The sequence below is a fragment of the Nyctereutes procyonoides genome, unplaced genomic scaffold (assembly GCF_905146905.1).
Source record: "Nyctereutes procyonoides isolate TBG_1078 unplaced genomic scaffold, NYPRO_anot_genome, whole genome shotgun sequence".
Taxonomy (NCBI): domain Eukaryota; kingdom Metazoa; phylum Chordata; class Mammalia; order Carnivora; family Canidae; genus Nyctereutes; species Nyctereutes procyonoides.
In genome coordinates this window covers 32655461-32670228 of record NW_026575120.1, presented here as the reverse complement: position 1 = coordinate 32670228, position 14768 = coordinate 32655461, and the positions used below count along the sequence as shown (strand labels likewise).

At 38.1% G+C, this 14768-nt stretch overlaps 1 protein-coding gene across 1 annotated transcript in view; it reads right to left on the bottom strand.

Annotated features, from left to right (window-relative positions):
- Positions 1-675: 675 nt before the first annotated feature.
- Positions 676-14768, bottom strand: part of UBN2 (ubinuclein 2) — a 63327-nt gene continuing 49234 nt past the window's right edge. The window contains 4 exon segments of the mRNA XM_055335182.1: positions 676-1145; positions 3965-4054; positions 4484-4715; positions 10818-12368. Of these exon segments, the coding sequence (XP_055191157.1) occupies positions 1096-1145; positions 3965-4054; positions 4484-4715; positions 10818-12368 (1923 nt within the window). The 3' untranslated portion in view covers positions 676-1095.

Here is a 14768-nt window from a genome sequence, read left to right as displayed (position 1 = left end):
CCAAAAATATATATATGCCATTTGAATGACCAATGTAGAAGCATGTGCAGTACACACTTATACCTGTCTATATCAGTAATTAAGAATCACCTGAAGTACCACTAGCTAAAAGACCAGGAGAAGTTGTGAACCAAGGGGAAGTTGGGGAAATTTACAGTTCAGAGTGGTAGGCCTGCAAGGGCTAAGAGCACCAAAGTTGCAGCCCTACGTCAAAGATCCCCACTTCTGAAGAGAAAAATGTGAACACAGCCACATTTAACATCAAGAATGGAAATAAGAATTAACCAATCAATACCAGATGCACAAATCACCTGAAGAAGAGTTAGGTACCTGCTTCTGAATGGAAGATGAAATGGACCCTTTTACAAAAAGGGGACATCGAAGTTTCATCTGTTAAGAGCAACAGGCTCAATTTCTTGACTTTTAAAAATCTTGATGATTTAATAATATATATCACTGTGCTAAAATAACTTTCCTGAAGCATCTTTAGTCCACTGATTTACATGGGAAATTGCTACACACTGGAGAAGATTCAAGTTTGTTCAGGACTTGTGAGGGTACAATATTTACTCAGCTACTGTCTGTATCAGACACAGGGTCATTAATTTTTTTGTGTGGCAAATTTGCTGCATAGTCCACTCAAATAGACATGATTGTTACTCCTGACAAACTGGCCTAATTCCAGATATATTGCCTTTTATTATGCAATTATGTCTACAAGTGTTCAAATCCAACCCCCAGGATGGATGGAGTATACCCAAATCCTCAGATTCCTTCTTCCTTCCCCAGGGAAAAATCAAATTTGTACTTCTGTGGGTTTGACAACTGAGTCTTTTTCAAGTCAGTTAATATGGTAACTTGTCTTTCTTTAGAGGAGACCAAAGGTCACTAACTTTGCACGAAAGCATTTCTTCTTCCTGCATCTGGCTTTACTCAAGTCATGTTTTCTTTCCTTTTTTCCTCCTCACCACAGTGCTTGGGACGAGAGAATGTAAACATCGACAGAACAGCAGCCCTATGACCACATGAGGACTTTCCCATCAGGTAGATTCCATCAGCCAGCTGAGTGTCTCATCTCCATCGCTTGCTGGGAAGTCACTGAGATTTCCGTGGTAATTTAGTGTCCCCTTTACTTTGGCCTCCATCTGAGAAGAGAGATGTTTAATTGGCATGGGTTAGCATGTTACAAAAAAACAATAGATAAAAATAAGGAGAACAATTAACTCTTAATTTCCATGTGAATGACATTACTAAAAGACAACCTTTAATATCTTACATGGTATAGCACATTACAGAAGCTAAGAAACCTAAGGAAATAAATGAACTCAACAAAAATGATCCTTTTATCTCAAGTGACTATGATTCAATTGGTTTTCAGTTGAAATACTATTTTTTAAAAAATATTTTATTTATTTATTCATGAAAGACACACGGAGACAGAGAGGCAGAGACACAGGCAGAGGGAGAAGCAGGCTCCATGCAGGGAGCCCGATGTGGGACTCGATCCCAGGGCCTCAGGATCACACCCTGGGCCAAAGGCAGGCACCAAACCGCTGGGCCACAGGGGCTGCCCCCTACCATATCTTTTGATTCCTTTAGAAGACAAGGTCAATTTCATTTTCTTGCAAGTGAAATTAAATTTCTTGCCATGACACAGCATTTGATAGTTAATTCTCAATTATTTATGTAAATGAATGGGACATACTAGTAAGTGAAAAACCCAGCTGAGACTTTGTTTTGGTCCTAACCTGGCAAAAGTTGTGATAGGAAAAGTCTGCTACTGGAAACAATGACTTCTAGGTTTACACAAGGCTTTTTAACTTTTGTTGGGAAAATGTTGGTTATTCTATTTAAACTGGGCAAGAGTAGGACCCAGTGACCTTGAGAGCTAACAAAATGTAGAGGAAGTTTAATAGGTTATTGCCTAATTTGCAAGGAAAATGAGCCTTAATCTCCTAGGCCTGAGAGAAAAAGTCAGGGGAGGAATGAATGGTAGAGACACACAAGTGAAAGTATCAAATTACGGTACTAGAAGATCAATCCTATGGCTGGAAAGGACCATGTCACACTGCTAGGCTCATTTATGTGATATCTAAATTACTCCAGTAAAACCTGAAAAAACAAAAAACAAAAAACCAAACTGGCTCTAGTGAAGAAAAGATAGATCAGTGAAACAGGATTGTTTCAAAAGCTGTATAAATAGAACACTATTAAAATAACTCTGGTGACAACATCTGAGGAATTAGTTTTTCCATTTACAAGGAGACATTATGTACTTGTGTTTGTAGAGACAATTATTCGACCTGAGGTATGACTAAATTCTATCATAAAATGGCTAGGACTGTGCTCAAAGAGGCAGGGGTAAATTAGCAAAATAAAATACTCCTATTAACTGGACTATGCTTCTTTAGACAGAGGTTTGGCCCAAGGGCCAAATGTGGCCCACCATCTGGTACAAGTTTTATTGGTACCCAGCTACACTTAGGTTAACATTATTTGTCTATGTTTTTGCACTACAGTGGCAGGGTCGAGTAGCTGTGATAGAGACTAACACAAAAGCTGAAAATACTTACTATTTAGGCCTTTATAGAAATTTATATTTTACATAAAGTGACTATATAAAAGTTACATTCATTCTTTGGAGGGCTGAGTCTGGGGCAGCTTACCACTTAGGTTTTTTAACAGGATTAATTATATAACCTGCTGCCTTGTGATTGCCACATAGCTCCCATTTCTAAATGTGGTCAACTGTAAACTTGTTCAAGATCATTTTTTTTTAAAGATTTTATTTATTTATTCATGAGACACACACACACACACAGAGAGGCAGAGACACAGGCAGGGGGAGAAGCAGGCTCCATGAAGGGAGCCCGACATGGGACTTGATCCTGGGACTCCAGGATCATGTCCCGGGCCAAAGGCAGGAGCCAAACCGCTGAGCCATCCAGGCATCCCTCAAGATTATTTTAAATGCAGGGACCGAGAAGAATAGCAAAGCCCCATCCAACCACTAAAGTTCAGAGAACAGCTGAACAGTTTTCTGTCCAAAAGATCCTGACAATGGTCTTCAAGAATAGTATGGACAGCCTACCGAGGTCAAGTGCTGATGGAAGCAAGAACCTGGATGCCAATACGTGATGTGCAGTGTCCACTATCTAATTTCAGATTTCAGGGTGATCTAGTTGGCCTGCAAGTATCTCATGCATACAGTTTGGATCATATAGACTGAATCACTGCTAAAAAGGGAGAAGAGTGTAATGGTTAAGAATACAGCCTACAGGGACGCCTGGGTGGCTCAGTGGTTGAGTGTCTGCCTTTGGCCCAGGGCGTGGTCCTGGGGTTCTGGGATCAAGTCCTGCGTTGGGCTTCCCGTGGGGAGCCTGCTTCTCCCTCTGCCTGTGTCTCTGTCTCTCTCGCTGTGTCTCTTATGGATAAATAAAATCTTAAAAAAAAAAAAAAAAAAGAATACAGCCTACCAAGTCAGACTTCCCAGATTTGGATCTCAGCTCACTTCCTAGGATTATCATCTTGGGCAAGTTGCTTATCTCAAAATTCAGTTTCCTGATCTATAAAAATGGGGATCGTCATTAGCTCACTCACAGGCCTGTTGTAAGGACTGAATTAGCTAATACATATAAGTAGTCACAAAACTATCTGGCGCTTAGTAAACCTGCATGTGAACCATTACAATGGGATTTCTGTACACTGTTTTATGAAATCCTCTTGTCATCATTTCAATATAACAAATACATGTTTTCAGAAAGGCTTTTTTTTGCAGGTAACAAAAGATCTCATTTACTTATTTCCTTTTTCTTATAAGGAATTTGTTGCTAATGAAGATTCAGTCATACGAAAATGTTTTTTCCAACCTTTGTCATCCCTTTCACTTTTCAGAAAAGACTTATAATCCAATCTATAAATCTACATAAATATTAAAAGATGAAAACATAGGTGGCTTTCTTACCATTGAATGTTTGCTGTAAGTGTGTAGGCAGAGGTGAGTGGGAAAGTGTTGCTGCATGCTGAACTCCTGGCTGTAAACCCTTTAGTAAATCTGAGAGAAAAAAAGACTTGTCAGTAATCTTCTTCAACCTAGGATTTAAGCTCTCTTAGATCAAAAATAAAATAGTTTAATTTATCTAATATAAGTACAGCCCCTGATTTCAAAGTCCTTCCTAAACTGGAGCACATACATTAAAAAATTTCTCTATAAAAATGGATGTGTATGCAAATAACCCAGCAAATCTGACTTCCTTATTATTAATTTCATTGACAGAAATGTAGTATAGTTCATTTAAGAATTACAGATAAAAACTGATTCTAAAATGACTTACTATATTTAAATGAAATAAACTACTTCTTAAAAAAAATTTTTTTGTAACCTTCCCTAGCTCCAAATGGACGTCTCTCAAAGAGTATAAACTCATGAGGTTTCCTGTTCTGTCAAACTAGGTAGCTAAATAGCTGAGAGAGCCGTACTTACTCTGAGTTAGGCTATGGTGGAAAGCGGCTGAGGTAGATCCCGAGGTGGTTGTCACTCCAGCTGTGTCCGTTCCAAAGCCAAGTAGCTCCAAGGGAAACTGGAAGGGCATGGTCACTGGAACAAGGCCACCCAGCATCCCAAAAGGAGTCACATTTTGATTTGTTACAGACAAAGGTGATGTCATGAGAGTCAGAGGTGAGGCATTAGCCAATAATGATGCTCCTGCTGTGGACTGCAGAAACCAGGGGTCAAAATACATAAGAAATCAAATCTTTAACCTGAATTGATTTATTTTATTTAATATTCTCATGGGTGCAAGACTGTGTCCAATATCCACTTTAACAGAAATGTTATGAGACAGAAAATGAAGACTGAGGTGAAAATGTATTTCTAAGAGCTATATTGGTTTTGGAAATAATTCTCTACTCAGCTCTTCATCACCACGTTAAACTCCTTAACTTAATTTGATGCCTATATTAACACTTATTCACTCTTTCCTCACCTCAGAATTCCACTTTTCCACTTTTGCTCCTGGCCTCTCTATCTGAGCTACTGGCATTAATTCCATGTGATTTCAATTTGGTCTTTGAAAATGCCTGGTAATTTCATTGCTTTATCATCTTTCCCGACACAATCCCTGTGGTTACTGTTCCAGACTAGGACCCTCTCAGAGCTCGTAATAACAGTATCCTCTGCTTCCATCAGAACGTCTTAAGGAACTGAAGCCTTCCTGAATGGTCAGTCTTCCTCTTCCTTCATTAGCCTCACCTGCCTCTTCTCCAAAACTAACCATCTTACCTATGCCATGAATCCCATCTATGCCGAACTTGCTGGTCCAAATATCCAGTATTATACCTTTTTCCAAGTTTCCTCTTTTCCTCTGCCTTGTCATATACAGAGATCTCATCTTTTTTTTTCTTTCCTTACAACTACAGGTATTAAAACAACAACAACAACAACAACAACAACAACAACAACTACAGGTATTCCTGGCTCTTCCTCAACATCTAGAAACAACCTTATTTGTATTCGTTTGTTAATAAAATTTACTAAATGATACCCCTCATTTCCCCATTATCTAATTTCTCCTTAACCTCTGAAAGCTGGTTTCCATTTTTATTACTTTTCTGAACTTGTTAAGATTCCTTAAGGCAAAAAGTGTTTTAACACTTTTAGTGTTAAAAATGTTTTAACTATCTGGGCTTTGTTTGATGCCCTGTGTATGAAAAATACATTTAAATCAGAAATATGTTAACATTAATTAGCTTTCTCTGAGAAATTACTTACACTTCATTAAGCTAATTTAATCCTTTGAACAATTTTCTATTCAGCAATAATCTTTTCCTATTGACTTTTTTTTTCCATTTTGACTTTCTCTACACGTACTTATCAACAAATGTTACAATAAAATTGTCTTAGTATCAGATATCACCTATGATAGTTTCTGCAACTGTGAATTTCCTTTTGTAGTCTTTACCAATTCTAAGTTTCCCTGGCCAAAAATTTTACATTTCTAAATTTAGTAAATAAAACTGAATTCTTTGAGTATTTTTTAGTAACCAATGTTAACTATTATCAGGTTTCTTGTGTGTGCTCACTCCTCTTCTAGTAGTACACATTATTAATAAAGGGGCTGATAATTTTATTTCTTAGTTAATATATGAGAAAAATGTTAATTGATCTCATATATGCCACAGTACATACATTTATACATCTAAGAGTCCATCCCACTGCTAAACAAAAAGGGAAGACTATCCTTCAGAAGGCTTCCAATTTGGTTTTCCACTCTTTCTCCAAAAGCCTTCCCTTTCCTTATCTCCTTTGTAGCTTTCAAATTTATATCCCCATCTCAGTTTCAATCCTGTAAATCCAAAAGCTCAGGGAGGAATGTCACTTGGATATGGTACACTCATCAACAACTGAACTCATCAGCTCCTGCTATCATGTGACCCCCACCCTATATGTCCACTGCTATCATTAATAGTCTCATTCTTTCCCAACACCTGGGCTTGAAACCTTAGTTTTAGGCATCATTTAAAAAACAAAACAAAACAACAACAACAAAAAAACGAGATGAACTGTCAACACGCCCATTCTTTTTTTTTTTTTTTAATCCACTTTCTCTAACACTTAAATACAAATCTTCATCACCTTATGCTTGGATTTGGCTACTTATTTTCTAATCTTTCCCTTACTAGGTCAACCACGATATACAAAATGGATACACTGGAAAGAATTACTAAGAAAATAAGGATATTTTGAAGCAATTTGGATAGAAGAGATCCTACATTGATTTAAGAATTAAAAAGTTTTCTTTTGATCACAATTCTCTTGTAACCTCAGGATAATATGGGGCACAACTCCAAAACCATGTGCCCCAAGTGGAGCCCCCTAGAGAGGAACATTAAATACTGCTAATAAGAAGAACTCAAGCTTTTCTGGAGGAGGTTAACAGAAGTATTAAAATAGCTGGAAAAAGTAAATTAAGGCAATTCCCCAAATTAAGTAATTGAGCAATTAAAAAAGGTATCATGCCATAACTGCGTAACATTTTGTACTTTCAAAAAACTTTCATATCCACTTTTGTTTATAAAACTAAAATGAAACATCAGACTATCTAAATATTACATGGCATTTATAAATTTCTCCTATAAGATGGAGATCTTTCAAAATCAGGTATCCTACTGTTGATATCATTTGGAAGCATACAGGAAAAGTTATCAACCTAAAACGGGCACACAGTTCAGGGTAATGCTCCATAATAAAAAATACTTTCACGTCCTCTGTATCTCATTTCCAGGGAAAAATATGAAGGAAAACCATGCTCTTCTTGTGGTGGGCATTTATATATATATATACACACACACACAGAGAAAGAGAGAGAGAGAGAAAGAGAGATATATAATTTTTTTAACCACGTTTTATTTTGCTGAGTGCATCTGCCCTCCATTCTCCACAACCAGAGTGATATTCTGAAATATAAATCAAACCATACTACTCCTGTTGAAGACCCTCCAATGGCGTCCCACTGCACAACAGATTAAAACCCCAAGTTCTTATCATGGTCTGCAAGGTCCTTCATCACATAGTTCTGGTTGATGTAAGACCTCATCAGCTATCCATCTCTCTCTAGTCCAGCCATGCATACCTACACATCAGGCTCCTTCCGATCTCAGTGTCTTCACACGTACCATCCCTCTAGCCTGGACTGTCTCCAAATGACTGGCCTGCTTATTCTATTCTCGGCTCAAATGTTATCTCCTGAAAGAGGCTGTCCCTAACTCCCTTGTCTATGTTAGCAACATCGCACCTTATTATTATTGTTCTAATTTTTCATAGCACTTTATTTTTTAAACATTTGTATTTCTCTACCCGAATATATGCTCCATGAGAGGAGAAATTTGAGTATGGTGTTCACCCTATCTTCCCAGCACCTAGAAGAGTGCCTGGCACATATTAAACACTTCAAAACATTTGCTTAAAGAGTGAATTATTTTGGGAATTATAAAGTGGCAAAGACAGAATTCTTAGAAAATGAGTAAGTCAAAGGGGAAGAAAGAAGAGGAAAGCCTTGAACAGGAAATTGTTAAATAGAAAGCAGGTAGAGGTAATAATCTGAACCCAGAAAGATTTTAGCTTGTTAAACTCAGGACCTGTCTTTTTCACTCTGCAAATGAACAGATGGCTCTTTCAGACAGGAGTTGAAGGTTTGCAGACACAGACAGGGAATCTCCTTTTAGTGTTAGAGTGCTAGAGAGACAGGATCTAGAGGCTACATTAAAAAAAACAAACACATAAACCAAAAAACCCACAAACCACAGGTTCTCCCAAAGTCACAATCTTATTCAATTACTGACCTTTTCTTCAGTCAAACCAATAAGATAGAACAAAAAGGATCAAATCTAAAGGCAGGAAAATTAAGGCCTTAAAATCATAAAGTCATTTTGGAAAGGATGAAAACCAGAAGAAAGCATTTACTTTAGGGAAACGCAAATTTTGCCATGTAGGTTCTCCACTGACAAATGAATTGTTATGCCAAATATCTAGGTTCTCCTGGGGTAAAAGATCAAATACAAGAAGGATGTGGGCAATGGTGGGACAGGGATAGAACTGAGACTTTGGAGATGACAAAGGATGGAGAGACATTTAACCTTAAATTCAAAGTGAAGGGGCGGGGGGGGGGGCAATTTTTCTTCAGGACAAAAGCCAAAAACTTAAAATAAGAAAGCAAATGAAACCATAGTTTACAATTTAGCTCAACAGAGACAATATTTTAGTCACAGATTTAATAAGCAAAAGTTGTAATTTTACTCTTTCAGGAGAATGGCAAAGGCATAAACAGAGCTAAAAGCCTTATCATGACAAGAAGTCAAGAGAATAAATTGTCTTCCATTCATTCTTAATATTTAAAAACACAGAAAAAGCTAAGAGAATTAAAAGTAATTGATACTAGGAAAGAGGACCCATGTGGCAGGAAACTGGCATCTGTTATAATTCTCTTTACTCAAATTGAAGATTAATGTCAAAAACAGTCAACATTTTAATAAAGGTAATACACAAAGAGGAATGTGGACTACCTTCCAGACCTTAGTTTTAACTTAGATTTTAACATACAATCCCTGATCAGTAGGGTTTTTGTTTTATTTCTGATAAAAAACTAAGCAGATAAAACATCAGTGAGTCCCAGATTTCACCTACTAAAGGTATCATTTAATTGAATTTTGTTGTAGATTAGAATTCTGGAATAAATTCATTCATTACTAAGCCTACAGTCATGGCAGAGTGATGATTTGGGCTTCACGTATTTATGAATACAAATGTTTAGCTTGTACTGAAGAGCAGAAAACATCTACAAACAGCAAGGTAACCATTCTGTTATTAGATGCTCCTACTCCCCATCCACAGGAAGCAGTACAAAGCAACGGAACTCCACAAATCAACAAAAGTCATGTCTTCAAAAAGCACTTAATAATCTAATGACTAATACATCATAAAATGTTACATATTTTTTTCAAAGCTTGTTGTGAAACAGCGTATTATGTGAAACTCACTTTCTTGACAAGAATCCAAAAAAGTAACAGGAAAATATAAACAGTGGTGGGATGACAGGTGATTTTTCTTTTTTGTGAATTTGCCTACAGTGAATATGTATTACTTTTTGGGATGAGGGACAGGGAGGAAGAATATTTAAGAAATCAAACTGGTCCCGTGAAAGACAAATCTGACAACTCTCAGAATACAAGGAGAGGCAGAAAAATGAAAATAGTGACAGGCTGTGGAAAGAAAGAGATGAAATAGGAGTGATACAGAGTTCTCAACAAACCTAGGCCAAATGGATCAGAAACGATAATGAAACACATCACAGGACAAAATATTCTTGAACTGAAAAAGCCACCAGGTTATTAGACTGAAAAGTGTTACCACATTCTAGGTACAAAATCAACAAAAATTAAAATTTAAAAATTAAAATAAAATTAAATTTGATACTTTAATTTCAAGGAAAAAGAGAAAATCTTAGGCAGCAGAAAAAGCACGTACGAGGTAACAAAATACTGGACAGCCTCCAACTTCTCTATAATCCTCAATACTAAGCAAAGGTCAGTGGAACAGTATAAGATTGGGAGGGAGACAGTGACCCAAGAAGTCTATACATACTCAAGTGTGACAGCACAGAAATCATCAGGTATGCTCGAGCTACGGTAAAATAGGTTTCATGTTAGCCTTCTTGAAAAGACTCCTTGAGTGAGGCACTCCTGCTAACTGTGAGATAAATTTAAATTAAGAACTCACAAATGGGGAAACTGTGGTATAAAAGAATACTGACAATAATTTGGTGAAGAGTTCTATATGAATAGCTGTAAAATTCATGCAAAATAAAAATTTTTTTTTGAAAAGACAAATGATTAAAGGAAAAAAACCCATGAATGTAAAATTTGATTAAGTAAAAAAATCAAGAAGTTGCCAGGAGAAAGGGGGACTAGAGAAGGGGAGAACAGAGACAAATGAGAGTCTGTTAAACTTGTAAGTCACTGATTTGTTCTGGACTTTTGACAACATATAGTTTTAAATATGCATTTTACGTGTTTTTCAAAAATTGCAAAAGCATGTATGTGTTACTTTACCAAAAAAAAAAAAAAAAAAAAAATCCACATCCCAACAAAAACCTCATCCACCAAGTATCCCCATTACTATGACATCAGCACCAGGAACATTCCTTGTCTATAAGTTGTAAGAAGCTATTATAAACAAGTTATACATATGGTTATTAAATGGACTCACAGGAAAGATCACACAATCTTACACTTTATCCCTTGAATGTATAGAACATACATACCTGCACACTGGCTGTTACCACTGAAGACCCTGAGGCAGAGGATGGTCTATGTGGAGTAGACAACGGTTTAGTAGCACCCTGTGTTCCACTTCCTGTTCCCCCAGAGAGACTAGTCCTATTCGCTCCGCTTGAGTTAAGGTTGCTACCTCTGCTGGCAGGTACATTCACTGCAATTCCACTCAAGCTATTCTTCCCAACAGTTCCAGTGGATGAGGAATTTGTGAGCTTTGAAGGGGCCTGAAGATTTTTTGTGGATGGAAGGCCTGAAGCGCGATTAGAGGGCAGCAAATTCAAGGTGGGTGACTGTCTGCTGAGGTTTATCCCACTGGGCTGTTTATGGACTGGGTTGTTACTGCTGGAGTGGCTACTCTGGGCTACTAGTGCATTTGGACTGGAAGAGCTTGGGGGTACAGGAGGCTTGGGAGTGGGGTTGGATTTAGAAATAAGTTTAGTTGATACCGAAGGCTTAGCTGACAGAGAGGGCTTGGGGGAGGCAGAAGGCTTAGGTGAGGGCAAGGGTTTAGGAGATGTGGCAGGTTTTGGAGATGCGGCAAGTTTGGGGGATGCAGCCATTGAGAAGGGAGATTTGAAACCCTGCGTGGACATCTGTGACACCATAGCCTTGGCTAAATAGTTACTGGAGGTAGTGGTGCTGGGTACTGTCCTAGAAACCAGGGGGTGGGACCCTTGAGAACCATTTCCAGGTGAGGGAGTAGATAAGGGAAGGCGGTACATAAGTGGCTTATCCGAGTTCTTAATAAGCGGGGATGAACAGGCAAGTTGGGGATTATTACTTAATTTCACCACTGGGTTGGTCTGTGATTTACTAATGGTAGCTTGTAATGGAGACACATAGTTTTGTTGGACAGCTGAATGCTGGTGCACCTTTGTTACTTGTGTTAACGAAGAAGCATCCTGGGCCTCTGGTGTCCCCAGAGCATGAGAGGAGGCAGCAACTTGGGCTTGGGAAGAAGAGGACACGTGGGTCTGTGCAGAGGAAGAAGCATGGATCTGACTCGACCTCTGTAGTCCTTGTTGAAGCAGCCTGGCTGGCAGAGGTTCCAAGGAAACTTTAGGGTTCTGAATTGAAGAACCAGCAATAAGGCCTGAAGAGATGCCAGTATGAGCTAAATCCTGGGGTTTCTTTGGTACTGGCCCTGTGTGACCAGCAATAAGACTTGATGAATGTGCAGTCTGAGGAGAATCTAGTTTTTTAGGAGCAGCCAGTGGCAGTTTACTCATGATGCTTGCTAACTTTTCTTCTCTCAGTCCTGGACGAGGTTTTGCAGTTGGCATACTTATCCTTGTGCCAGCTGGAGGGCCTTTGTTCCCATTGTTGATAACAGCTAAAGCTTCAGAAACAAGATCCAGTGCAGGTGGATGGAAAGAAAGGTCTTCATCTAGGGAGTCATCAAGGCAGATGGTCTCCTGCGCTGGCGTAGAGCTGGAGCTGGTAGAGGCCACGGCGGATGTGCTAGAGCTCGCGGAAGGACCCCCAACTGAAGCCACCAGGGATGCAGGAGTTTTCTGGTCCTTTTTTGGACTACACTCCTAGCATAAACAGCGTTATAGTGGAACAAATTAAATGATTAATAAATAGTTACTAAGCATTAGTCTTTAAAAGGACTAAGAAAGTCTCGCAGTGATCAAAATTCTACTGGTATCTGTAGACTGAAAAAACCAAAGCAGTTCTGAGGACAGAGCTCCTGACTGAACTGTCCTCATAAGCCAAAGCATCTGATCCATTAAACACAGCTGCTACGCCTTAGTAAGCTCTTCTAAGAAGACTTAAAACTAAGCCAAAAGAGCATTCATACACTAGTTACACTATTGGTGAAACCCTCCTTCACCCCACCCACTTGCATCAGATCTTCAGATACTATTCCAAATCCATCTGTTCAGAGAGTACTTTCTTTTTATTCTCCTTGTACGTAGGAGAAATTCTGCCTTTATCCTAAGACACTACCCTTCGTCTGAGGTATGATTTGCTAGGAACTAATGCTCACTTTCTGGACCCTTGTATTTCTGCCTCTGTATGCCCTGTCCTGTCGCCACCCATACTCAGTATGTAGAGAAAGTGGTACATCAAACTGGGATTCAATCCAAGTATACTTAAATTATGTCTTCTATTCACTATGGTAGAAGTCATTTGTAATTTATTCAACAGGTATTTACTAAATGCCTACTTTGAGCAAGGCACTATACATTAAGAAAACAAGGGTACTGGGAATTAAAATTCTGAATACCTAAGAGAATTTTGTATTTTTTTTTCCAAAAAAATGAAGTTTCTTAAAATTCAAGGAAAAGAGAATTAGTGCACAGTTTAAAATATTCAAAGAGCAAAAGAATTAAAAAATATTTGTTTCAGGGGGCCGGGGATGATAATATATCAGTCGGTTGGACTTCCGACTCTTGGTTTTGGCTCGTCGTGATCTCAGGGCCATTAGATCAGGCTGTGTGGGGCTCTGTGCTCAGTGTGGAGCCCTCCCTTTCCCTTCCTTCTGCCCCTCCTCCTGCTCATGATATCTCTCTCCTGTTTCTCAGATAAATTAAAAAAAAAAATCTAAAAAAAAAAAAGTAACCATTTTCCTTAAGAGGGAAATATAAGGAATTTGACTCATCATTTTTAAGATTAAGAAGAATTAAAACCATTACATAAAAAGCACTTCAAAGTTTCTTTGATTAGTTTCTTAAAAACAAACTCAAAAAAACCTAACCCCAAAGTCTTGAATTACACATCAAAATTTTTTTTAAGATTTTATTTATGTATTCATGAGAGACACAGAGACATAGGCAGAGGGAGAAGCAGGCCCCCTGGAGGGAGCCTGATGCGGGACTCGATCCCAAGACTCTGGGATCATGCCCTGAGCCAAAGGCAGGAGCTCAACTGCTGAGCCACCCAGGCATCCCGAATTACACATCAATTTATACAGCACTTACCTAAACCTGAGTGGGGAAAGAATAGAGAGGAAGTGTCTTTACCATCACCTTCTAAGGTATTACAGTAAAGTAGCTGTTAAGAAGGCTGTTAAACTCTAACTTCCTCAGCAGTTTTTCTAAGCTGCTATTCTACAAGCCCTGATTGAAAAGCCTGTTGCCTCTCAGAATTCTGTAGTGTAACTGCATTGAGATCAAAACTGTTAAGACAAATGGGTAATACCTATGATACATATTTGCTCTGACATGCCATCCATCCAATTATCATTAGTGAAAATACCATTTTTATTAAAAAGTACAGAAACTGAGGGTGGGGAAATGCATCAGAATAATAATGGTAGCATTACCAATATAAATGGATTTTTAATGTAACTTTTTATTTTTTTAAAAGAATAAACTGGTTTCATTTTTATTTACGTATTATTTACTTAATATTTTTTTAAAGTAAGCTCTAGGCCCAATGTGGGGCTTGAACTCACAACCCTAAGATCAAGAGTTGCATGCTCTACCAAATGAACCAGCCAGGTACCTGTTAAATAACTTTTTTATTTTAAGTTTTATTTTTTATTTAAATAATCCCTACACCTGACATGGGGTTTGAACTCACATCCTGAGATCAGGAGTTGCATGCTCTTCTGACTGAACCAGCCAGTTGCCCCTAAATTTATTTTTTCTTATAAAAGTAATGTTAAATATATCCACCAGCGTACTATATAAATTTATACCAGGAGAGATGATTTTCCAGGGCATATACTCGAGTTTAAAAAGTAGGTTATCCCATTTATAAAATGTTAATTCAATCTGAACAAATGAATGGCTGTTTGGATAGATGGAAGGACTGATGGCAAGGACAGAGATACAGAAGAAGGGATGGTGAGTGTGTACCAGAAAGGAAGAGCTTTTTTCCCTGGATACTTTTACTTTTCTCCTTACTTTTCTGCATTTGCATTTTCTACTATACTTTCTTATTGCCTTTATAACTAAAATAGGTATTTGATGGGTGGCAGGATAGGA